General features: G+C 41.9%; 1 protein-coding gene across 1 annotated transcript in view; it reads left to right on the forward strand.

Moving 5' to 3' along the window:
• Window positions 1-25,198, forward strand: part of LOC119407813 (WD repeat containing planar cell polarity effector) — a 170,923-nt gene that overhangs the window by 121,855 nt on the left and 23,870 nt on the right. The window contains exon 7 of the mRNA XM_037674642.1: window positions 19,924-20,023. Coding sequence (XP_037530570.1) covers window positions 19,924-20,023 — 100 coding nt within the window. The remainder of the gene's footprint in view (window positions 1-19,923; window positions 20,024-25,198) is intronic.

The raw sequence follows: 25,198 nt of genomic DNA on the forward strand, positions 1-25,198 counted from the left end.
ACCAGTTCTCGTTGGTTCCAGTTCAGTTTTAGGTTAATGACTCCTTCTGCGGTCATTACCTGTGAACTATTGGGAACTAATGGAAAGCGGAAAGCTTTTTTAATTAGTTCTAGACCAACGTGTTTGTGAACCAAGGTTTCGTAGAAAGCTCGGTTAATTGCTGATTTATCTGTCCACAGAGACAGAACAGCATCGTTTTTGTGGGACCCTTGGATCTCTACACCTTTAACTACCAGTGGTAGGTAGTGTTTGGTGGACTCTGATTGCTCCAGCTCACAGAGGAGGCTGTCTTGTTGAGTCAGAGTTTGGACCACTTGGTGGGTCTCTTTGGTTTCACATGATGTCAGAGGAGTACTCACCGGGCTCGTGTCCTCGGCTGAGGAGTCCTTTGTGCCTTCCGCGGTACCTGCTGTTGGGCAGTCTGTGTCACACTCCGGAGGCGTATCTATTGGCAGTGGTTTGCTCACTGTTGTCCACATTGTTTGATCACCATAATCTATAATCGCGTTGAAGCGATTTATAAAATCCTGGCCAACCAAAAATGGGAATGAGTCAACACGAGACACGTGTACCGGGTGGTACAGTGTCATATTGCCAATCTGCATGTGAACCATTACTATAGCTGTCAGGGTTGTTTTCTTCTCTGAGAGACCCTGCATTTCTATAGCACAATCAGATAGAGGTATTATCCTGTTTTTCTCGGCAGCGGCTGTCCTCAGCTCCTCGAACAGTTTAGCTGACATAATTGTTATGTCTGCCCCACCGTCCAGAAGTGCTTCGTGTGTGAGGACACCTTCGAGTGTTACTGACAGGTACGCCTTTTTGGCGGCCCCCTTTCTGATAAAGTTACACAGAAACCTCTTGGGTTTTTTCTGACGCTTCTTCATGCGTTCAGAAGTGCTTGTGTAATCTTGGTTTGTCTGAACCGTCAGCACAGCTGTAGCTGTTTCTGCGTGTTCAGTTTGCGATGACTCGTCATCGTTTGTGTGTGTGTTTACCCCCCCTTCATCCGATGAGGGGTTGTTGGAGGCAACAACAGCAATGTCTTGGTGTGTTTCACCGACATCTGTAGTGTTGTCATTCGCGCCCAGGGATGTAGTAGTGATTACTTCACTGCATAGTGCTTTTGGTCGGCTTCCCTTGTCAGTGTGTTTCAAATCTTCTAACATTTCGCGCAATTTTTCTGTCTCTTCCGAGCTCAGAGGTGTAGGGCCTTTTTTCTGGAACTTTTGTGATTTTTTCGCCTCGGGACGTTTCGTCCGAGGTGGGAGGCGGCTAGGTACGTCTTTTTGGGGTTCCTTTCCAGACGTCCCCTGATAATATGGGTCCTCTCGGTTCCCATATTTTTGCATCCTCCGCTGGTCCCATTTACGATAATCACGTTCGTCCTCTGAAGGAGGAGCCTTTTTGTCCCAGCGTGCACCTTCATGATGCAGTTTGTTAGTTTGAAAATACTGCCTTTTTTCGCCTTTTTTAGGAGGAGGTGGCGATGAACGCCTTCCTTCTAATTCTAGGGAGTGGGGTTTAACCTTTACACCAGGAAACACTTCTATGGGCGTCTTAGCATGAGAACGTGCCTCAAACACATTCACAGCGCACTGTTTAATCTCACTGATGGATTTTTCTCTGAAATTTGCCATCATTTGCACTGACGTTTGTATGTCAGTGTGGAGATTTTTGCTGAAAACAAATTTAAAACCTTCTTCTTCCTCCATCCCAGTTTCATTTCTGTTACCGAAATAAGCTTGGAAGATTCTTTTGTAATAAACTTTTGGATGTTCAGCTTTACCCTGCGTGACCTTTTCTGCGGCTGGGTATCCAGCTGGTCCTGTGCAGGAGTCGTACTCTCTGATCAAAGCTTCACACAGAAGGTTGTAATCCTTTCTCGTTGCATCAGGTAGACGCTCGATGAAGGTAAACACCTCTCTTTTCCGAAGTGAGCCGTATCAGACTGATCTTATCCTCTACCGTAGCATTAGGATAAGATCTCAATCTGAACTCCAGATCTCTGAGGTACGCTTTTGTTCCAGATGAGCCCATCGGTCCAGGTACAAAGCGTTGTACATATTTTGAGATTTTTTGCAAATCATCCATTGAAGGAGTAGATATCAATGGTCTCACATGCGTGGTTGGTAGTGGGGGTGTTACTCTGCCCGTTTGTGTAGGTGTTTGGATGGGTCTAAAAGCACTGGGTGAGTAAAAAGGTCGTTGAGGTTTTGGTGTATTATCCCGACTCTGTTCAGGGTCTGGTTTGGATTCCAGACCACCTTGCCCCTCTTCATTACCTTTATCTGTTGCTGCTTTTAGTTTCTCCTCACACTTTTTTAAATGTTCCTGGGACGTTTGGTAATCACTTTGTAAACGCATATGTAGCTGTTGTAAATTGTGTTTATCTATTCTGCATTCTTCCAGCTCCATTTTTGCGAGCTGCAACTCTTTTTGTAGCTGTTCATTGTCTGAGCACGCAGCTTTGTATTGACGGTCTTTTTCACTAATCTTCTCATAAGATTGTGTTTGTAATGACGCCTGCATTTCTGAGAGCTCCCTCTCATGTGTTTCAGACATCCAGACAAGGCGTTCCGACCGTTCATCCAATTCTGCTTTTAGAAGCAGAGAGATTTTTGCTAACCGTTCCTGGCTATGCTTTTTACTCTCTGTGACTAATGTTCCTGCTGCCAGACTTTTCAGCTCTTCATTTCTTTGAATTTCATCGAGTTGTTCTAATTGCTGTATTTGCGTGCCAATAAGTGGAGTTGTTAAAATATGTAAGGCCCCCAACATGATATCATCATTTGGTTGGGGGTCGAGAGGATGCTCTTCTTCTTCTTCGCTTGCCATTTTTCCTCTATTTAAAGATTAAATAGGAGAATTTAATGTTTTAGGTTTTTTCAAAATAAATAAAATCAGAAAAGTCTCTTTATCTGATATATTTACTCTTATTTAGTGATTTATCAATTAAACGTGCGTTATCTTTTAGCAAATGAGTAAACTTTTTCAACTCTGTGAATATTTGAACTGTATCTTTTAAAAAGTTTCTAATTTTTCATTTTGTACGTCCTGTTTGAGGTTTTCAGTGAATGAAAATGTCCTGGTAAATGCCTTTTTTTGCATAAATACCTTAATAACTTTCTAAATGCAAGATAACAGTGATTATTCAGCTTTGAGGAACGTTTATTAACTCAAAAATGCCTTTAAAAAGAAAATACGTTTAATTTCACTAAAATAACCTAAAAAGCTAAGTGAAACCTGTGATCTCAAGTTTCTCCAGAAGATGGCAGCACAACCTTATTAATTTTAACTCAGACACTGTTAGTGTTGTCCAGTAGGGGAGCTATAACTTCCTGTGGCGTCCGGTCGTTAGCTGTTAGCTTAAAATTAGCATCGGCTAGACTCGGTTAAAACCAACATTTCTGAACGGATTTTTTACACAAACGTGGCAAAATTTTAGCAATTAGACTTTGAAGACTAAAACAACGCATCATGATACAGCTTTTAAAGCGTTTTTGAACTTTAAAAAGCAGATTTTATTTCCCTATGAAAACGAGTTTTCATTTCCGGGTCACGTGACTGAAATCACCAATGACAAAGCAACACGGGGGTGAGAGGAAATGACGTAGGCACGTCATTCACTTTCTCAGCAAATCAGAGCGCTACACAACAGCTAATCCAACCAATCACGAAGCGTTTTTCCAACTAGCATGTTACTGTTAGCCTGAAATAAGTTCGTCAACTTTTCATCTTTTAAACTGTCAAAGTGCACTTTCTTCCGTTATCAATGCAATCTATAAGCTCCCAGCTGCACGGGGGTCTGCGCCCCTGTCTCAAAACGTCTTTCTAGCTATTTAAAACAACCCGGTCGAACTTTTTCAGAACCGAGCCGGACCCAGATCAGCGTCTGGAACACGGTTTAAACAGAATAAAGCGTTTCCACAGCTCAAAGCCAGCTTAGTTACACTTAACAGGCGTACAATTTCAGCTTTAAAAACATTCCAGCGTAAAACATGCAGCGTTTTGACTTCAAGCGGCAGCTCCAGCACGCTGCGTTCAATCACAGCTGACAAACTGTTATTTTTCTTCATGCCAACACGTAAAATCAATCTTTACACGAATACACAGTCATTTATGAACACGTGACGGGCCACCAATATGTAGTATGACATATGCTGAGATATATTCATACATTTAACAGGTTCTTCATTTTTCTGGACTGTGTAAATGTCGTGCATTGAATTTAACAGAAATGTAACGAGAGACGTTATTTATCTTTGACCCATCAAAATGAATGCGGTCATTTATTTACAGAATCAAAGTTTAACATCAAACATTTACATTAATTTGGCAAAATATGAAAATAACAACAGCATAGTTTTACAGGAAGTGAGAACAATACGGCGATTGTTTTCACTTTTCAGCTAAAACGGCAGACATCAGTTAATCAGTTTTACAATCAGGAAAACCATACGGCCATGATTTTCCGTTGCATCACCACAGACATTAATGAAAACATCTGGATTAATTTTCTAGCAGAAAGGAGAGTTTAAAGATGGAAAATGGAGATTTATCTTACAGAGAGATGTGTGAGGGAATTTATCTGTAGTACCAGAACAACACGCTCTTTGGAAAATCAGCTTGGCCAACGGTACGCTTGGTCGAAATAGAACTTTTACCTGGCAGATGATAGAATCAGCGTCGGTGTAGAGTTCTCCTTTTGACTCTTTTCAGCGTCTCCGTGAGGACAGCTAAGAACCCTTAGGAGTCGTGTGAGGTTATCCAAACAGAAGTTATAATTCCCAACATCGTCTCTGGATCAGCTTGAATGCCTGCGTGTGCATCCAAGAACTCTGAACTCTTCGTCTCCCACTCTTTTCTCGTCTCGTCTCATCTCGACACACACTGAGAGAGAACCGGGAAGTTGCCACATTTAAATGGGTTCGACTTCCGGGTCATTTGAGAGGTTTTTGATTGGTGGATAGACCAGAACAGAGGTGTGGTTTGTGATGTAAGGTGTTATGGAAAGTCAAGGATAGAGATTAAGATTATTTAAAACAGACAGAAAGATTGTTGGAGAACTTCAGACTTCGTGGAGTCAATTCACCTAGTATCTGCTGTGAAAGTTAAACATGACATTTCTTTTCAGTAAACTTTTTAGTTGACCGAACCTCGAACTTTGACACACGGTTACAAACTTGCTCATTGAAGACAGAAAATCAAGAAATGCATATTAACCTGATTTCTTCTTTGAATGAGGAATAAAAATCATTACTTACTGTTTATGTAAAATAAAAATGAGTAGTTCTCTTCAACCTGTAAACATTGTTTGAACTAACACAATTTGATTATCAAAACATTTGTAAAATAGTAATGATCATAGAGAATTGTCATTTCTACTTGATTAATGCAAGAAAGAAAGTCTCAGGATGGGTCAAACTGTATTTCTGGATGCAGATCAATGAAATGACAGTTTCTGTCCCACAAGGTTCTTAAGGTCAAGGGTTTTGACCTTAGGCTTAGTTTTGACATCAGGTTAGGTTCACTACAATCACAACATCATGGCTATGTAGGAGAAGGATCCGGGTACTGAAATGGCCAGCCTGCAGTCCAGATCTTTCACCTATAGAGAACATTTGGCTCATCATAAAGAGGAAGGTGCGACAAAGAAGGCCCGAGACGATTGAACAGTTAGAGGCCTGTATTAGACATGAATGGGAGAGCATTCCTATTTCTAAACTTGAGAAACTGGTCTCCTCTGTCCCCAGACGTCTGTTGAGTGTTGTAAGAAGAAGGGGGGATGCCACACAGTGGTAAAAATGGACTTGTCCCAACTTTTGGGGGATTTGTTGATGCCATGAAATTTGGAAACAACAGCTTTTTCCCTTAAAATGATACATTCTCTCATTTTAAACTTTTGATCTGTGATTTGTGTTCTACTCTGAATAAAATATTAGATGTTGGCACCTCCACATCATTGCATTCAGTTTTTATTCACAATTTGTTTAGTGTCCCAACTTTTTTGGAATCCGGTTTTTATTAAGTCTCCATTGTTTAGTTGATGGTCTGTGTCCTATGTCCCATTTTAATAAAACAGGTGCATGGTCAGAGACAGTAATAGGCAATATATCTTTGTCTACTTCTCTTTGTAGCTCTGCCTTTGGGGTAAAGAAATAGTCGATCCTAGAGTAAGATGCATTTCTGCTTGAGTAGAAAGTAAAATCTTTAGTTCTGGGAAACCTGCTTCTCCATATATCTACGGGACCTGTCTCTATAGTCTGAAATTTAAGCATCTTACTCATTCTAGAGAGTGGGGTTTTGAGAGCAGGCAATCGGTCCATCATATGTGACAGGACACAATTAAAATCCTCACCCAACAGTAGTAACCTGGTACTGTGCTTTAATATTACATTAAACAGTGACTTAATGAATTCAGGTGTATCCGTGTTGGGTGCATATACATTTACAAGTGTCACTTCTATACAGTCAATTGTTCCATTAACTAATACATATCTTCCCTCTGTGTCTCTATGTAGTGATGTTTGTGTAAAATGTATTTGTCTGTGCACAAGTATGGCCACACCCTTCTTTTTCCCTGAATGATGGGATGAGTAAAAAGCCTTATCTGCCCAAGAGTTTTTTAAATTTTTCATGCTCTGTGTCAGATAAGTGGGTTTCTTGCAGAAATGCTATGTGGCAGTTAGTTTGTCTTAGTTGGTTCAATATTTTCTTCCTTTTGACTGGGTTGTGGAGCCCTTTTACATTATAAGTTACAATTTTCAGCGGATCACCCATTATCCATGTGAATTATGCTTTAACATCTCAGAATATATCATGAATGGCAGTAGATCCTTTGTGCTTAAAGCTAGATTATCTGTGTGGAGCTTAAAGAGTATAATTGCATAATATAAACAAAACCAAACAGAGAGGGGTAAAAAAGAAAACAAAGGGAATGCAGAACATGCGAGTACTACGGTTAAGTAAAAAAGTGAAAAGTAAAAAAATCTCAAATATAACAGCATATATATTTGATTATATTGTTCCAGGTTATAGGTTTATCTTCACCTAAACTTTACTAAACTTTTAAATGACTGTACTTATATAGCGCCTTTCTATCTCATTTCAAGATACTCAAAGTGCTTTACACTACAATCTGTGTCCTCATTTACCCATTCATACAGCACTCTACTAGATCTCTACAAAGCTAATTGAACAAATCATTCTATTGAGACTAATCAGTGATTTAGATCACATTCATACACTGATGTGACACACATCAGAAGCTATGATGGGTTCAGTGTCTTGCCCAGGGACACTTCAGCATGTGACTACTGGTGGATTCGAACCCCCAACTCTCGCATTGGAGGACGACTGCTCTATCCACTCAGCCACAGCCGCCCCAATATCAGTGAAGACATTTCTGTTGTTTATCTTTACATAAAACTTACAAAAATAGCTGTGTGATAATAAACTGTAACAGTGAAGATAATGTCTATTGTCTTAATGTCTTAATGTTAACAGTCAGTACCTTTATTTGTCCATCTCTGATGGAGCAATAGTCTTCTGGACATAATCAATGGCCTTTTTGGGGTTGAGAAACTCTTTTTCTTCGGTCTGATATGTGATTTGCAGTCTGGCTGGGTAAACGAGGCCGTAGCGGACCGCCTTGAAGCTCTGTAGCACCCTTCGTACCTCTGTGAATGTGGCTCTTGCTTTGGCCATGTTGGCTGTGTAGTCGGGGAAGAAAGAGATGCGATGGCCATTGTAAGTCAGCGGGCCTCTCTCGCGGGCCCTCCTCAGGATCTCCACCGCGTCGCCATCATTATGTAGTTTAGCGATGATGACTCGTGGTGTCTCCCGGTCCCCCGATCTTCTCACGGTGAGTGTGCGGTGTGAGCAGTCCACCTTTATGTCTCAGTCCAGCTGTAGGACATCTCTGATGATTTTTGCAACTGCTTGTGATGAGCTGGAGCTGGGGCACTCTTCAATGCCTGCGATGCGGATATTGGACCTTCTCATTCTCCCTTCCATGTCCTCACATTTATCTTTGAGCGTTGACGTTTGTTTTTGTAGGCTTGTTACTGTCAACTGTAGTGAGCCAACCTCGTCTGACCACGATGATAGACAGTCCTTTACATTTGAAATGTCCGCTTTTATGATATCAACTTCAGCTTGGATAGCATTAGCACTGTTAGCAATTTCAGAACGGAGCCCTTGCAGCTCAGATCTGAGAGCATGAAAATCTTCTGCTAGTGCAGCTTTGATTTAGTCTCTGATTGCTTTAGTGATTTCTTCTCTCAGTAAGGATAAAATGTCTGCTTTCATCTCTTCCTTACTCACGTTTGAGGCTTTGGTTTTAGTGGGCGAAGGTGAATCCATGTTTCCTGCTGTACGATGTCTCCTAGCTGGCCTTGTAGCATTAGCATCACCTCCGTACTTATACTTTTGGAGTTTGTTGGCCATTCCAGTTGGTTTTGTGCAAGATGTTCAGTTGTTTATGTCCTTGAGTTATTCTCCTCAGTTTTTAGCCTGGTTTCAATTTGATTAATGCTGTTTTTTTTAATGTAGTTGCCAGGATTTTGCAGGAGCTCTGAAAACACGTCTTACTCCATACCTTGCTCACCAGCGCCCCCCTCAGCTGTGAGTTTTAAAGACAGTTCAACTTTAACGCACTTTAACATATAACCTCAGATTGATGTTTATAGAGAAATAAAAAACATCACCACTAGACATGTTTTACTTGTGTTCAACACTACTCATCTAAATGATGTTTCTCATGAAACTTGAGGACGATAAAGTGTGGGGTTTTAAAGATATATCAACTTTAATGCACCTTAACACACAGCGTCCCTTACACCTGCAGTGTCTTACAGCGTCACAATTACAGCTAAGCTAAGATGCTACAGACACAGTGCTCTACTTCTCTCAAGCATTCTAACATGAATATATGTTTATGTTCCTAACCCTCCCGGTCAACAACTGCCTGCACTAAGCTCACTAAGCTGGCGAGCGAGCAACACAGAGGTGTCTTTCCATCTTCCACCTATGTGTGTTCAGCCGAGGCAGGAGACACGGGAGAAACACTGCAGGCTGCTGAAATGTAGGTAACCAGGAAAACCTGGAGTGGATTTTTAGTGGATTGAGTATTCCATCCATCCATCCATTATCTTTACCCGCTTATTCCATTTTGGGTCACGGGGGTCGCCGGTGCCCATGTCCAGCAATCACTGTGCGAGGGGCGGGGTAGACTCTGGACGGGTCGCAAGTCCATCACAGGGCCGTGGTTTGAGTATTCTCCTATTAATCAAGTGGAATGGATTTGTTCATGAAGAAAGAGAAACTGCATTGACTGAACTAATGTTTCATGATAAATGTGTGTGTTTGTGTGGGGGGAGGGGTCCAAATGAACGTTATTTGATTGTGGGGGGACACGTCTCCTTCACATATAAATGTTGTGATGCCCATGATTGTAATTCTCATCATATGTGGTACATGTGGTGGAACAAAATTGTGCACGGGGTCCCAGTTACATCCAACAAAAGTATAAAATGTAAAAGAACAACAGTAATAAGATCTAAGACAGTGCTTCTCAATTATTTTCTGTTACCCCCCCTCCCCCCAGAAAGAAGTAAACATTTTGCGCCCCCCCAACTCTCCGCCGCAACTGTATATAGTATAATTTGTCTATAAAATTGTTATAAGTACACCTCTACATAACATTGTATCCTTATTAACATTAAATTTATAAAATATAGATATATAAATCACACTGATGGGGGGGGGGGGTCTGGGGGTCCTCCCCCAGAAAATTTTGAATAAAGTAGATGCCATTTCCTGCATTCTGGTGTATTTTAACAGTTGTTTAACATCTAGTTTTACCTACATAAGTAAACACTTGGAACGCCTTGGGATTCCCCTGGAGGAGCTGGTCCAAGTGGCTGGGGAGAGGGAAGTCTGGGACTCCCTACTTAAGCTGATTCCCCCGCAGATGGATGGAAGTAAACACTTGATTCAGTCACTATTTTAGAGCTAATGGCACAACAAGAAGTAGCCTGACCAACAGCTGATTCAATGAATTAAAAATATTTTATATTCAAAGGTGATGATTTGATGCCCAAATTAAAATTAAATGACTGTAACTTAGTTGACTTCAAATGTAATAAGATTATCAATGAATCTTTGCAACAAAGGATTTACTGAGTATAACAAAGATTCCTTCAAGAAACCTCCTAATATAAATCATAAAACCAGAATGACTTCTGCTCATTCAAAATTTGTCAAATGGCCTAAATCTCCTAAAGTGAAGGAGAATCATTTTAAAATAATAAATAAGATATATGCTGTAGCCATGTTTCTTGAAAGAAGATTTAAATTTGAGGTTGATTTTTGTGCCTTTTGTAAATCAGAAGATGAATCCCTCGTATGTTTTTTCCATGTCAATACAAAGTATTTGGTCAGACATCAGAAAATGGATTAATTTCAAACTTAACATTCCTTCTTTTGATGCTGATGACATTTTACTTTATGTGGATAACAGCTCAGCTTTTTCTGATGCCATAAATATAGTCATACTTATGGCAAAGTACCACATTCACTGTAGTAAGAGGAGTGATAATAAGCCCTCCTTCCTGTTTAATGAACAAATGTAAGTCATAATATTCGTCATTAAGTAGATTAAAAATCTACAAAACTGCTAAAATCATCTCACAACAGATACAAACTTATTGTTTTAATTAAAACAATGTTTCTCAAGAAAAAAAAAACTGATGAGATTGTCAGCAGGTAAGGGGCGCTTTCCTTCGGGACAAATTGAGGTCGTCGATTGGTCAGTTACTGACATGCCTTTTGAGTTGATTGACAGGTCGCACCGTCGAGGATCCGATTGAAAAAAAAAACGAGAGCTGCAGCAGCCGCGCTGGGAGGAGGCGGGGCTGCTGCCTGTCCTAACATTTGTTAAACATACGTTTTTCCAACAAATAAAAAAACATGAAAACTGTATTTTGACAGTCGATAAAACTAAAAAATGTCAATGTAAAAGAGGAAAGAGGGGGCAGGTTTCCCACTCGCTTTGAGTTTATACTCTTTGTTGTTGCGTGCTATGGGTGAAATGCATCCAGAGCTGAGGATTTGTTAGCAAAGAATAGAGTCCTAACATTTATTAAACATTACTTCTGTATTAAAAAACATCAAAATTGTGCTTTGACAAACCAAAAAACAAACAAAAAAAAAAACGTTAAAGTGAAAGTGAGGCAGGTAACTAATGCGTGCTGCAGGTGACGAGCGTCACCAGCTGCTCAGCAGCAGAGGGAAGCGACACGGTTCAATCATGGCTCCTCAAATGACAAGACAGACATATTTGTTCATAACTGTATTATTGTTAAAACTGAGAGTTGCCGGATTTTAGCAAACAGTTGCTGAACGCACCCTGACAAAATGAGAATGGTGCAAAAAAAAGAGAGAAAATAAACCCTCCCTGCCGCAAAATGTTCCTCGCGGTCACATGCGCCCCCCCTGGCATTGCTCCCCCCCCCCCCCCCCCCCAGGGGGGCGCGCCCCACTATTTGAGAAGGACTGATCTAAGATATGAACTAAGAAATGCACTAAACTAAGAATACACTAAGCACTAGTAGTACAAAAACAATACGCCAAACAGCAGCACGAACATGAGTCTGTGTGAGCAGATGAGTACAAATTGAAAACAGCAACATGAAATAAATCAGCAGCATGAGATCAGCAGCATGAATAGTCAGCAGTAAATATCAACAATCAAAGTGGCATTACAGTGTTTTTTTTTCACAGTGATAATCCTGATTAGAAATTCATGAGTCTAACAGCTTCAAAGTAGAAGCTGTTCCTCAGTCTAGTGGTTCTACACTTAATGCTCCTCAACCTCCTGCCTGAGGGAAGCGAGGCAAAAAGTGTGTGTGCTGGGTGAGTGGGGTCCTTCATGATGCAGTTGGCCCTCTTCCTGCATCTAGAGGTGTAGAGATGTCTGTGATGGTGGGAAGGCTGACTCCAACAATCTTCTGTGCAGCCTTCACAACTCTCTGCAAAGCTTTTCTTTCTGTATCTGCATTCTGAATCTTTTTTGTGACAGTCACAATGGATATCTCTACATATATGGTTCTACTTCATTGAACACAACAGATAGTAGCAAATCCTCATCATCTCGGATTTGTAACAAAGTTAATGCACATTCACAACGATCTGTTTCAGGCCTTTTTTTTTTTTTTTTTTTCCTGAGCGACCAAGAGAGCAGCAGTTCATTGTCTGAAAAGACTGAAAGAAAGCAGAGAGAGTAAAAGGGGGCACATTGACATTTCACCCCTCACTCGGTCCTTCAGTCTAATTAGGTTGTGTTGTTGCTTTAACCTGCTGTTTGACTGATTGGGTGAGGTGGAGGGGTTAATAAGGGCAACCCCCTCCCCCACAAAGTCACACACACATACAGACCCCACCCAATGACATGACCCTCAGCCACTCTCACCCCATTGTTTCCCTGCTAACAATAGAAGGCCTGCAAGACATTTTCCTCCAATAAGAAAGCTTTTGTTAAAATAAAACACTTCATGTTGGGCTAAATTGAAGGGGAGGATGAATCACTCATAAGTGAGAAATTTGGTGAAAGTGCATTTTTGTAGTAAGAGTTTTCTAATTTAAAAAAGTCCATGCTCAATAATCCAGGTATACAATCCAACAATTTTCAGTCAGGTCATCTGGACAGTTTCTTTTTTTTTTTGCTGAAACGCTTCACCTTACATCCGGAAGGCTTCATCATTCAAGGAAACACACAACACAAGATTGAGTCTTCCCCCAAACAGCTTACTCCAAAATGGAACAAACCAGTTATGTTGGTGCTAAGATGATGTCTTTGGCATGCCCCCTCCTCTTGAGCCGGCCCTCTTACTCGTCGACAGTCATGTCAAAAGACACCATCTTAGCACCAACATTGGTATACGTGGACCCGCGGAGGTCTGTGCATACCGGATTAGAGTCGAAGCGGACGCTTGCAGGACATGGCCGTGCAAAGCTCAATTTTTACGACCGCGTACACGTACTCGGTGTCGCACAATAAACTGCCCGGCGACGGACTGTTTTGTACGCGACACCAATGTATAAAATTTCCATTCTTCATCCCTGATCTGGCCTTTTCTTTTGTTGTTTTTTTTTTCCAAGAGGCAAGTGATCTCTTCCTCCTCCGTCAGTGATGTCATGAAAACTGTGAGAAATGAAGGAATTTGTCAGGAGCTAATTAAAATCAGGTACAGTGTGGCTGCAGGAGATTTCCTGGTGGGCTGGTCTGATGTGTGGGCTGCAGGGCCAGCGCTCCCTGTTCTTTTTATTTTTTAGAAATTTTTATTAACAACATATAAACACAGAACACCGCTGCGGCTGGAGCTTCCAGCTCTAGCTTTTTTTTTTGGTGGCCTGTCAATCAATCCAGTAGGCGTGTCAGCAAATGACCAGTCAGCTACCTCAATTTGTTCCGAAGGTAAACGCTCCTTGTCTGTGGAGCTGCTCTGCAGCCACTCCGGGTGGACATCCGAGTATGAAGTTTCAACTCTCTGCGCACATTGCGCACAGTTTCCGCGCGTCCTGTCAGCCACACTGGACATGATTTTATTTCGCTTGTGACAAATTCCTTCATTTCTCACCATTTGTCATGGCATCAACAGAGGAGGAGGAAGAGATTGCTTGCTTCTTGGAAAAAAAAAAAACAACTAGTCATTTGTGTTGCATACAAAACAGTTTGTCGTCGGGCAGTTTATTGTGCAGCACTGAGTACACGTACGTAAAAATTGAGCTTTGCACAGCCATGCCCTGTGGGCGTCTGCTTCAACTCTAATCTGGTATGTGCGGACCTCCTCGGACCCACTTACGCGCAAGTTTTCTAGAGGCTTTAGACCTTAGTTACCCAAAGAGCCTTCTTCACCTTCAGAGAATGCCTACAAATTCAGTATATATAAAAGGTTGCATTTAAATTTTTATTCATTATTTAATTTATATAAACTATATATTGTCAATGTAGTTATACATTTTTCAGTCAGGTCATCTGGACAGTTTTTTTTTTTGTTTTTTTTTGTGCTGAAACGTTTCACCTTCGATCCAGAAGGCTTCATCAGTCAAAGAAACACACAACAAAACTGATTATTCCCCCAAAAGTTTACTCCAAAGTGGAACAAACCAGTTTTGTTTGTGATAAGATGGTCTCTTTGGTATGGCCCCTACTCCATTGCCGGCCCTCTTCCTTGTTGACAGTCTTGTCAAACTGGTTGAAAACAACAAAGTCCATGCTCAATAATCCAGGTGTACAATCCAGCATTTTTCATTCAGGTCATCTGGACAGTTTCTTTTTTGTACTGAAATGTTTCACCTTCGATCCGAAAGGCTTCATCAGTCAAGGATACACACAACAAAACTGATTCTTCCCCCAACATGTCAGAGATATGATGGCAGAGGATCTTACACACAGACTCAGAAAGGTTTTTAAAATGTTTATTATGTAAATAAACAGCTTCTGGTGTCTCAGGTCCAGGGGCAGGAACTGTATCTAAAATGATACAGAGGGGAAAGATTAGTGCTTGACTGAATAACGAGTAGTTATCTGAATACAGACGGTCTGATGAAACACTAACCTTTCTTGTTGTAACGGGATGCTCCAGCGGCAACACAGAGCTGCAGAGACCAAGGGAAATCCAGAGGCGTAGTCGAGGATGAGCAGGGTTCATACACGGGATCAGAAGAGGAGACAGTACCGATAGGGAGAGACAAAGGCGAAATCCAAAAATAGGCATAGGTCGTCAACAAGGTCAGAAGGCTGAGGCACAAAAGGGACAGTCAAAAAGTGTGGTCAAGGGAAACAGGCGTGGATCAAGATTAAAGAGCTGTGAACAAAGAGAGTATGCTGGATAACTGGCTGGAAGGAAGCAGTTGATCTGGAAATGTAGTGGAGAAAGCAAGAAGTATATATACACCCAGAAACAGGTGGAAACCATCAGCAGCAATCAAAGAGGGAGGTGTGGCATGTAAAGAGGCTGTTAGAAGCAGCAGAGGAAAATCCCAGGAGAGCAGAGAAGAAAAAGTCAAACAGTGAACAGAGTGATGAGAAAAGGAAAAAACAGAGTGTAAACTGTGACACAACATCTTACTCCAAAGTGGAACAAACCAGTTCTGTTTGTGATAAGATGGTCTCTTTGGTACGACCCCTCCTCCATTGCCGGCCCTCTTCCTTGTTGACAGGCATGTCAAACTGGTTGAAAACAACAAAAGTCCATGTTCAATAATCCAGGTATACTATCTAACATTTTTCAGTCAGGTCATCTGGACAGTTTCTTTTTTTTGTGCTGAAACGTTTCACCTTCGATCCAGAAGGCTTCATCAGTCAAGGAAACACACAACAAAACTGATTCTTCCCCCGACAACTTTCTCCAAATTGGAACAAACCAGTTTTGTTTGTGATAAGATGGTCTCTTTGGTACGGCCCCTCTTCCTTGTTGACAGTTGTGTCAAACTGGTTGAAAACAACAAAGTCCATGCTCAATAATCCAGGTATACAATCCAACATTTTTCAGTCAGGTCATCTGAACAGTTTCTTTTTTTGTGCTGAAACATTTCACCTTCAACATGGAAGGCTTTATCAGTTAAGGAAACACAACAAAACTGTTTCTTCCCCCAACAGCTTACTCCAAAGTGGAACAAACCAGTTTTGTGCTTTATAGCAAGTCAGACCAACATGTTAAATGTCTTCTAACACAGGATCAGCCTGATTAGGTCAAGGATGTCAGAGAGGAAGCATTCCAAGCAAAACAAGTGACTTCCTGTTCTGAGGGGGCGGGGCTTTGATGACGTCAGAAATATGACCCCAGAGGATCGTCGGGCATCGGACAGGGATGACTCATGCCAAGTGTGGTGCATTTCGGTCTTTCAATGTGAAAGTTGTAGAGTTTGGAAATTTATTGCATGTAGCTCAACTTTGAGGCCTGGCCACGTCCCTTTAACATACATGAAAACGTGAGCTTTTGTGTTAAGAGCATATTAACCAAGTGTGAAGGCATTCCATCAAAATCCCTCGGAGGAGTTTGTTAAAATGCGCCATTGGAAATGGCCAAAATTGACCCTTTGACCCGAAATGGCTGACTTCCTGTTGGTTTTGGACCAGTTTGAAAACTCACGTTTATTCTCTGGCTTTTGACACTGTGTGAGTTTCTGTATTCTATAATGTTAGCCATTTAGTTCTTATCTTTACCTATTTGGATCTATGTATTTTATCCTGTGTCCTTTGCTTGTTTTGTTTTTTGCTATACAGCACTTTGGTTGGCCTTGTTGCTGTTTTAAGTGCTTTATAAATAAAGTGGTATGGTATGGTATGGTATGGTATGGTATGGTATGGTATGGTATGGTATGGTATGGTATGATATGGTATGGTATGGTATGGTATGGTATGGTATGGTATGGTATGGTATGGTATGGTATGGTATGGTGTGGTAAAGTTCTATCAAATGTAAGTGAGACATTTCAAAACTTTTTTTTAAATTATTTTTTATTGAATATTTCCTTAAACATTTGCATTTCAAAACTTGATGTTCTTTTGGTGATCAGCCAGTCCTGCACCATACATACTTTTTTGGATTGTTGGCCTAAAAGTTTAACTTGAGGTTCCATACAAACCATTACACATTTCCCATATGCTTTTTGGAGACTTGATATTTTTTGCAGTATTTAGCCTGGAACAGATGTATTGTTTAATATTATTTTGCTCTCTACATTAGCATTTGTTTTGTTGAAGAATTCACAAACAATCCGACTGCAGACATAAAGACATGAACCCATCTGAATATGTGTTGAAAATGCTTCAGTGTGCCAGTCAAGCTAATCCTGCCCATCTTATTTGGACATAACCCAAATACCAGTCAAAACCCAGTCAATTTGAGGCTCTTAGTGTCCACCGCCTTCCTCCCTTCTGCTCCTTAAATATGGCCCACTAAAACACCCCTTTTTATCAGCGCAGTTAGCTAGCTCACCATAGCCCTTAAAGCTCTTATATAAATAAGATTAGTGTCGCGTTTGAGCGTCGGGGAATAAAAGGTGTAATATCTGATGGTTTTATATGTGGCATTATTGTTATCCCTTCTTAGTCTGGTTGATACTCCTCTATTTCTCTCTTATTTCACATTTTTTCACTCCTTCTCTGAGTCTTTCTACAGATTCAGACAGTATTATGAGAAGCTAATCTGGAATAAAGCGTCTCGACATCAAATGTTCATATTGTTCCAATCTGTTCGTCTCAATGTCTCTCATCTTTTCCTCTTGGCCTTTCTTTCACCTCCTCTTCTTTCTTTTACGTCTCAGCATCATTTCTCTGCTCTGCCTCTCTCCACCTTGCCTGTTTTATCATCTGTTTGTTATCAATGAAGGACCTTCAGTCATATTAAATTGTGGGCCGTGTTTCTGTTCACAGGGGCCAAATCAGTCACCTCGGTCCTGGGAGCCTATTTAGGCTCCTTTGAGGCCATTTTGTTGTCGACCATTTTCACATTTCCTCCTAGCTCGTTTCCACAGAGGGCAGACACCACACTATAATTACCCAATCTGTTCCCATTGAAACTCCCTCAATTTCAGCACCTCTCCCTCTTTCTCCTTTACGATCAATCCCTTTCTGCTTCCCACCTCTTTTAGAATCCAGCACCCCCCTATTTTTCTTTAGGGGGCTACAATGAGGGTATTAGAGCTGGGTACAGGCTCAGCTGGGGGCTGGCTTTAGCCAGCTAAGGGTTATCCGTGATGAGTCCTGAGTCATGGCAGCGAGGTCCTGTGATGCCGCTGAGGCGGAAGACTTTTCTTAACATGCTCTTCGCTTTGATGAACCCTCAGACCCTGCACTCTGCCTGAGGAAACCTGCGGCCCTCAGCAGACACTTGTTGGGTGTCTGCATGAAGGTTGAGTCATTGCTGTTCCAGAAACAGGGACATTCTAACAAGTTTTCCTGTTAATTTATTCATCCTTTCATAATAATTACTGTATAACCCCACTTCTTGCACAATGAATGCTGGAGATAGGCACAAGCTCCCTCGCGACCCAGGAAAAGGTGGGTACCGGTAAATAAGGTTCAAGCTTCTTTATTGTCATTTGCATCACGTGTGGTGCATGAGGTGGAACAAAATTGTGTACACAGGGTCCCAGTTACAGCCAACAATAGCAAAAATATAAATTGTAAAAGTAATGATAATAAGGATCTAAGATATAAACTAAGAAATAGGCTAAACACTAATATTACAAAACAGTGCGCCGAACAACAGCAGCACGAACATGAGTCTGTGTGAGTAGATGAGTATGAATGAATAAAGCAGCAAGAAATAATCAGCAGCATAAGATCAGCAGCATGGATAATCAGCAGCACATCTCAATAATCAAAGTGACGTTACTGTGATTTTTTTTTAACAGTGATAATCCTGATAAGAGATTTATGAGTCTAACAGCTTCAGGGTAGAAGCTGTTCCTCAGTCTAGTGGTTCTGCACTTAATGCTCCTCAACTTCCTGCCTGAGGGGAGCGGGGCAAAAAGTGTGTGTGCTGGGTGAGTGAGGTCCTTCATGATGCAGGTGGCCCTCTTTCTGCATCTGGAGGTGTAGATGTCTGTGATGGTGGGGAGACTGACCAAAATAAAGCAAACGTATGAACATTAAACAAAGCTGTTATTTGACATTGACAGAATAAAACAACAATCAGCTGCCAAGTGCTATCTAAGCTGACATTATGGCAACAATATGGCGATTTATCAGTGATGATAAAGAATCTTTTTTCTTTAAGATAATTTCATTCTTGCAGCTTGAAAAAGCAAAATCTGATGCTTATTTATTAATAAATCTAAATTAATATTGCTGCTTAGTCCTGATTTTATCCCCAAATCTATCCTTTATAATCCTGTTTCTATCACAAAACACTCATACTTTTGTTAGATTGTATGATTTATTCTAAATTATTTTTTTTTTTTAATTGGGGGGGGGGTGGGGTTCCTTTATTGAACATAAAAATAACTCAAAGATGTGACCCACTTTTATAACACAGGGAAACTGTACATTTTCAGAAGACTCAAAAGTTTTTGTTAAAGACCAGTTTTGCTGTCAAGGTACTAAAATAGGTTTTTGTTTTTATTTTTTTTCTTCCTTTAAAACTCGACTTGTTAAGCAGCACTTTAAACACATTAAGCAGGACTTGTGTTGACTCACTTAACTGGACTTAACTGAATAGATTTTAGTGTCAGTCACCTTAAAAATGAGCAAAAGCCTGAAGCTGCTGCTAATTATTGAATATATTGCAGGAATGAGTTTTTCCATCAGCCACCCTCAGGCATCATTTAGTTATATTATCTGCTTTTATGACAATATCAGACTCAAACAGAGTGATACAGAGGATGCTCGCTGTTTCCAGTATTGTCACTGGCTGATAGAGTAATGTGCTCGGCTGGATATGTTTCTCTGCAAAGCGTTTCTGAAAGGTGAACAGTCCCTCGTCTTTCCTCCCACTTTTGAAATGGCACAGATAAAATCCACCTCAGTTTAAAACCAAAAGATGAGTGTGTGTGTGTGTGTGTGTGTGTGTGTGTGCGTGTGTGTGTGTGTGTGTGTGTGTGTGTGAGTGTGAGGGAGAGAGTTGTAGAGAGAGTGGGTGTGGTTAGAAGGTGCAGAGAGCAAGAAGGCTGATTTCAAAGTTTCTCTTTTTTTGAGGAACCGACATTTCATCCAAAATGGTGCTCTTTCTGATGTTGGACTTCAAACGACTCTTTTTTTTCCTGTTCATTTCATGTTTCTTCTTCCTCCTGCCAAAAATACTGCCCCCACCCCTCCTAAAAAAAGAAAAAAAAAACTATTGTCATCTGAGCTTAGATTCATTTTAGATTAACATTCACATTTCTTTCTCTCTTGCATTCCCTTCAAAGGACCTTCATTATGTTGCCAGTGATAAGGGTGAGGAGGTGCTAGCAGATGTGGCCAAGAGGAAAGCTAATGAAATCAAAGTCCAAGTCATCGCAGGCAATGGTAAGAGAGTAATCACTTGTTCAACCAAAATAAAAAAAGATGATTGTATTATTTCTCCTCACATCTTTAATGGGCGGCTTTAAGCCTTGTGTAACAGCGCCAAAAAGAAATAAATCAGATTGTGTTCGACAGAGAAATATTTCACTTTAACACATACTACAAACCCTGATTTATCTTTTCCACATAAAAAAGTAACCTAACAAGTCTAAATAAATAAATTCAGACCAATCTAATATGTTAATAATAATGTATCTTTTAGACAAATTAACATTGAGAAAAGCTGAAAGGCTTAGATTTTTTAAGACTTTTCTGCTGGCCTTTGACAAACACTCCTGAAAGCACATACCAGAGGGGATCAAGCCGAGTTCCTGATTACAGAAACATTCTCACAGCCTCTTTCTCACACACACGGAGAAGTCTTCACAGAGACTTCTAGGGCCAACGGTTGAGCTGAAAAAAAAATTCATTCCAAGATGGCGCCCGAGCTGGTGGCTTGCCGTTCACCTCTGTCCACTCTGTTTCTTTTTTTGCTATTTTTATCAATTTTCTTCAATAAGATCAGCTCACTACTGGTGTATGATCGCCAGCAACTGCTCAATCTACAATTTTCCACCACTTATCTCGCCTCCTATGAACATTTTGATCGGGGTTCTGGGCCCCCACCTCCGCTGCTTGGGAACGTACCTGGGTATCTCCAGCGCGCGACATTCGTGCCTGCACGAAAACATCGCTCTCGTCGCCGTGGGAGACATGCTGGCCGCCTCGTGAGGCTCAAAGCTAGCCTCGCTCGTTCCTCAGCTACAGCTGTCCACCGGAATGAGGTTTCAACACCTGGATGCCTCGCGGAGTCCTGCCTGCTGCAGAACATCGGGTCGGAGGCGTGCAGCGAGCGCGCGCCCAGCTGCGGTGTTTCCAACTGTATCCAACAAACCGAAACCAACCCGGGTCCAACAGCTGCACCATCTGCTGCCCCATCGGATCGTACCAACGACCCTGCTGTGTCCGGCGGCTCCCGGTTTCCGGCTGTTCATCCCGGCTGCACTTTCTCCGGCCGGAGGAGGCGAGGACCCGACGTAAACAAACTGAAACCGCTGATCTGCGCCCCCCCCTCAACTTCTCCCTCAGCTGCTGACCCAACAAGGTTTGCTCTCCTCAATGTGAGGTCTTTAACAAACAAAACCTTCATCATGAACGACTTTTTCTGCACAAATAATCTGGACTTCATGTTTCTGACAGAGACTTGGCTTCCTCCGGGTGAGTCAAGTGTGTTTTCTGAACTTGTGCCTGCTGATTGTAGTTTTCTTAATTGCCCGAGGTCATCTGGAAGAGGTGGAGGAGTGTTGGCTGTTTTTAAGAAAATCTGGAAATGCAGACTGTTACAGACGCCATCTTTTCAGACCTTTGAACTGCTGCATTTTGAACTGGGCCGCTCCAACCCCATGTTGATTGCGGTGCTTTATTGACCGCCCAAATCCTCCACAGGCTTCATCAGTGAACTGTCTGTCTTTCTCACTGCAATACTGTTAAAATACGACCGTGTGCTGATTCTAGGGGACTTCAATGTGCACGTCTGTTGCCTTGAAAAGCCTTTGGTTCAGGACTTTTTAAATCTGATCCACTCTTTAAACCTGGTGCAAAATGTTGTCGGCCCCACACACCATCAGGGTCATACTCTTGATATTGTTCTGTCTTGTGGTGTCTCTGTGCTAAATCTGGAAATTGGGGATGCTGTCATGTCTGATCACAAACCAATCTCATTTGTAATACCTCTTGCTTGTGTCTCTAAATCTCCCGCTCCACCCAGGACCTGTCGTATATTTAACCCTTCAACTGCTGCTCGTTTTTCCTCTGCCTTTATTACCACTGCTGCTACAACACCTGAAACCTCTGCCTGTGTCGGTGCTCAGGAGCTGCTTAGTAACCACAATGTGACTTGCACTAAGATCTTGGATCTGGTGGCCCCACTAAAAGCCAGAAAACCAAGGAGAGCCCAGTACCCATGGATGAATGAGACCACCAGGGCAGCGAGACGCCTGTGCAGGAGAGCTGAGCGCAGGTGGAAAAAGGACCATCTCCAGGTTTCTTTCATTTTGCTCAAAACCTGTTTAAAAAATTACCAGAACACTGTCAAATCTGAAAAAATAAAAATAAATTCTCCCAACTCATCAACTCAAATAGACACAACCCCCGCGCCCTATTCACAACAGTAAATTCCATTCTAAATGTCCCTTCGTATTCATGTATGGAGGCCTCTGTTGACACCTGCAATGACTTCACTAAATTCTTTGTTAACAAAGTGGAGTTGATCAGGGCCTCCATCCCCCGGTCCTTAGTCGACCCATCAGCTTTTGTTTCGTGTTCTGCTACTTTCAGGCAATTCAAACCAATCACACTCCCATTGTTAAACAAAGATGCTGGTCACATGAAGCCATCAGGATCACCATTGGACCCCATCCCAGCAGCATTGTTCAAACAGGTTCTACCAGCGATTGGGCCTGCTGTTCTAACAATACTAAACAGTAGTATTGCTACAAGCGTGGTCCCAGAGGCATTCAAACATGCAGTAGTCACACCGTTAATTAAAAAACCTGGTCTTGACCCTTCAGCCTGCTCAAATTACGGACCAATCTCAAAACTCCCCTTTCTGTCCAAAATCCTGGAAAAAGTAGTTTTTACTCAGTTAAATCAGTTTTTAACTGAGAACAAAATCTTTGAGGTCTTTCAGTCTGGTTTCAAGCAGCTCCACAGCACAGAAACAGCTTTGGTTAGGGTTTGTAATGACATTTTAACAGCAAATGATTCTGGTCATTTTGTGGCTCTTGTACTCCTCGATCTTACTGCCGCTTTCGATACTGTTGACCACAATATCCTCATCTCTCGGCTTGAACACTGGGTTGGGATTACAGGTGCTGCATTAGACTGGTTCCGCTCATACCTCTCTAACAGGAGTTTTTGTGTGAAGGTGGGTAAAAATCTATCCACTTCAATGCCTCTTTCCTGCGGTGTCCCGCAGGGCTCGATTCTCGGACCCCTTCTATTTTCGCTCTATCTGCTTCCGCTGGGATCGATCCTAAGAAAACATGGTATTCCATTCCATTGCTACGCCGATGACTGTCATATCTACCTGCCACTGAAACCAGCCAGTGCTTGTTCCATCCACCCTCTCCTCAAATGTCTGGACGACATTAAGACATGGATGGCTTCAAATTTTCTAAGTTTTAACGACCAGAAGACTGAAGTCATTGTCTTTAGCCCTAGCTCAGCTGCCGCCTCTTATCCTGTGAACCTGGACTCCCTTCAGCCTTATCTGAAGCACTCTGTTAAAAACCTTGGAGTGGTTTTTGACTCGGATTTTAAGTTCGACAAACAGATCAGTTCGGTTCTGCAGAGAAGCTTCTTCCAACTGCGGCAGGTAGCTAAGCTCAAGCCAGTGCTGTCTAGACCCAACCTTGAGACTCTAGTCCATGCATTCATCATAACCCGCCTGGACTATTGTAATTCACTGTATGCTGGGGTCAGCCAGGCCTCTATCTCACGGCTACAGCTCGTCCAGAATGCTACAGCTCGGCTCTTAACCGGTACACCGAGGTATGAGCACATCACACCAGTTCTGTCCTCCCTACACTGGCTTCATGTGAGAACTAGGATTGATTTCAAAATTCTCCTCCTGACCTATAAGTGCCTAAATGGCCTCGCACCCATCTACCTCTCTGAGCTACTGGAACCATATGTTCCCTCTCGGGCTCTGAGATCATCCGATCAGCTGCATTTGGTTGTTCCAAAAACATGACTGAAGCTCCGAGGAGATCGGGCGTTTTCAGTCATGGGTCCCAAACTGTGGAACAACCTACCCCCCAACATTAGGCATGCCACCTCCCTTCCTGTGTTCAAATCCCTGCTAAAAACATATCTGTTCTCTCTGGCGTTTCATACTGTGTGAGTTGATTTAGTATATCTTGTTCCATGTCTTCATTTTAATGCTGTTGTTTTAATTTTTTAAGGTATATTCTTACTGCTTTTTATTTCTTAGTGTTACCCTTAGTGTTAAGCACTTTGATAACAGTCTATCTGTTTTAAATTGTGCTCTATAAATAAATATGACTTGACATCCTGATGCATGCTCAATAATCCAGGTAGAAAAATCCAAAAAAGTTCAATCTGGTCCTCTGGACATTCAAAAAAAAAAAAGAAAAAAAAAAGCAAAAAAATGTAGAAACGTTTCGTCTCTCATCCAAGAGACTTCCTCAGTCTGAGGTGCTGTTTTCAGCTCAGTCTCTTAAATAGCACCTTCTCAGGGTGGATCAACCAGTTTTGCTGCTGACAACCAAAACCAGCTGATCACATGCTCAAGAAGGACCATCAGCCTAACAATGGGTCATTAGCACACTGATGGCTGTTTACTACTCACAGAGGGCTGAGTGATACTAGCAATCACAGCACTGTAAGAGGGGGACAGTTGAACCCGGAGGCCTCCACCCCTGTTTAATGATGGACGATTTCTTTTCACAAAGATGGCCTCCTTTACTCCTCTCTCAAACCATCGTTCCTCTCTGTCCAGGATGTGCACATCTTCATCCCTGAAAGAGTGACCGCTGGCCTGGAGATGAGTGTAGACCGCAGAATCCTGGCCTGATAATGTTGATCTTCTGCGCTGGGCCATCCTTTTGGCCAGTGGCTGTTTAGTTTCCCCGATGTAAGACTGATCACAGCCCTCCTGACACTGAACAGCATACACAACATTACTCTGTTTGTGCCGGGGGACTGGATCTTTGGGATGAACCAGTCTTTGCCGTAATGTATTTTGGGGTTTAAAAGCCACTGGGACTGGGACATTAAAATCAGACACCACGCTGAGCAGCAGGACCACGCTTTCCACAGAACAACTGTGTCAACTCTTGAAACTGTGCCTGCAGTCAACCTACTTCACATATGGGGAGCAATATTATAGGCAGAAACATGGGTGTGCTATGGGGTCTCCAGTTTCTCCTATTGTTGCCAACCTGTACATGGAGGAGGTAGAAAAGAGAGCCTTGATGTCCTTTTCAGGGACACCACCAAGTCATTGGTTCAGATATGTTGACAACACCTGGGTTAAAATTAAATCTCAGGAAGTCCAACATTTTACTGACCACATCAACTCTGTGGATAAATACATCAAGTTCACACGAGAAGATG

The sequence above is a fragment of the Nematolebias whitei genome, chromosome 1 (assembly GCF_014905685.2).
Source record: "Nematolebias whitei isolate Nwh7 chromosome 1, NemWhi1, whole genome shotgun sequence".
In the NCBI taxonomy this organism is placed as follows: Eukaryota; Metazoa; Chordata; class Actinopteri; order Cyprinodontiformes; family Rivulidae; genus Nematolebias; species Nematolebias whitei.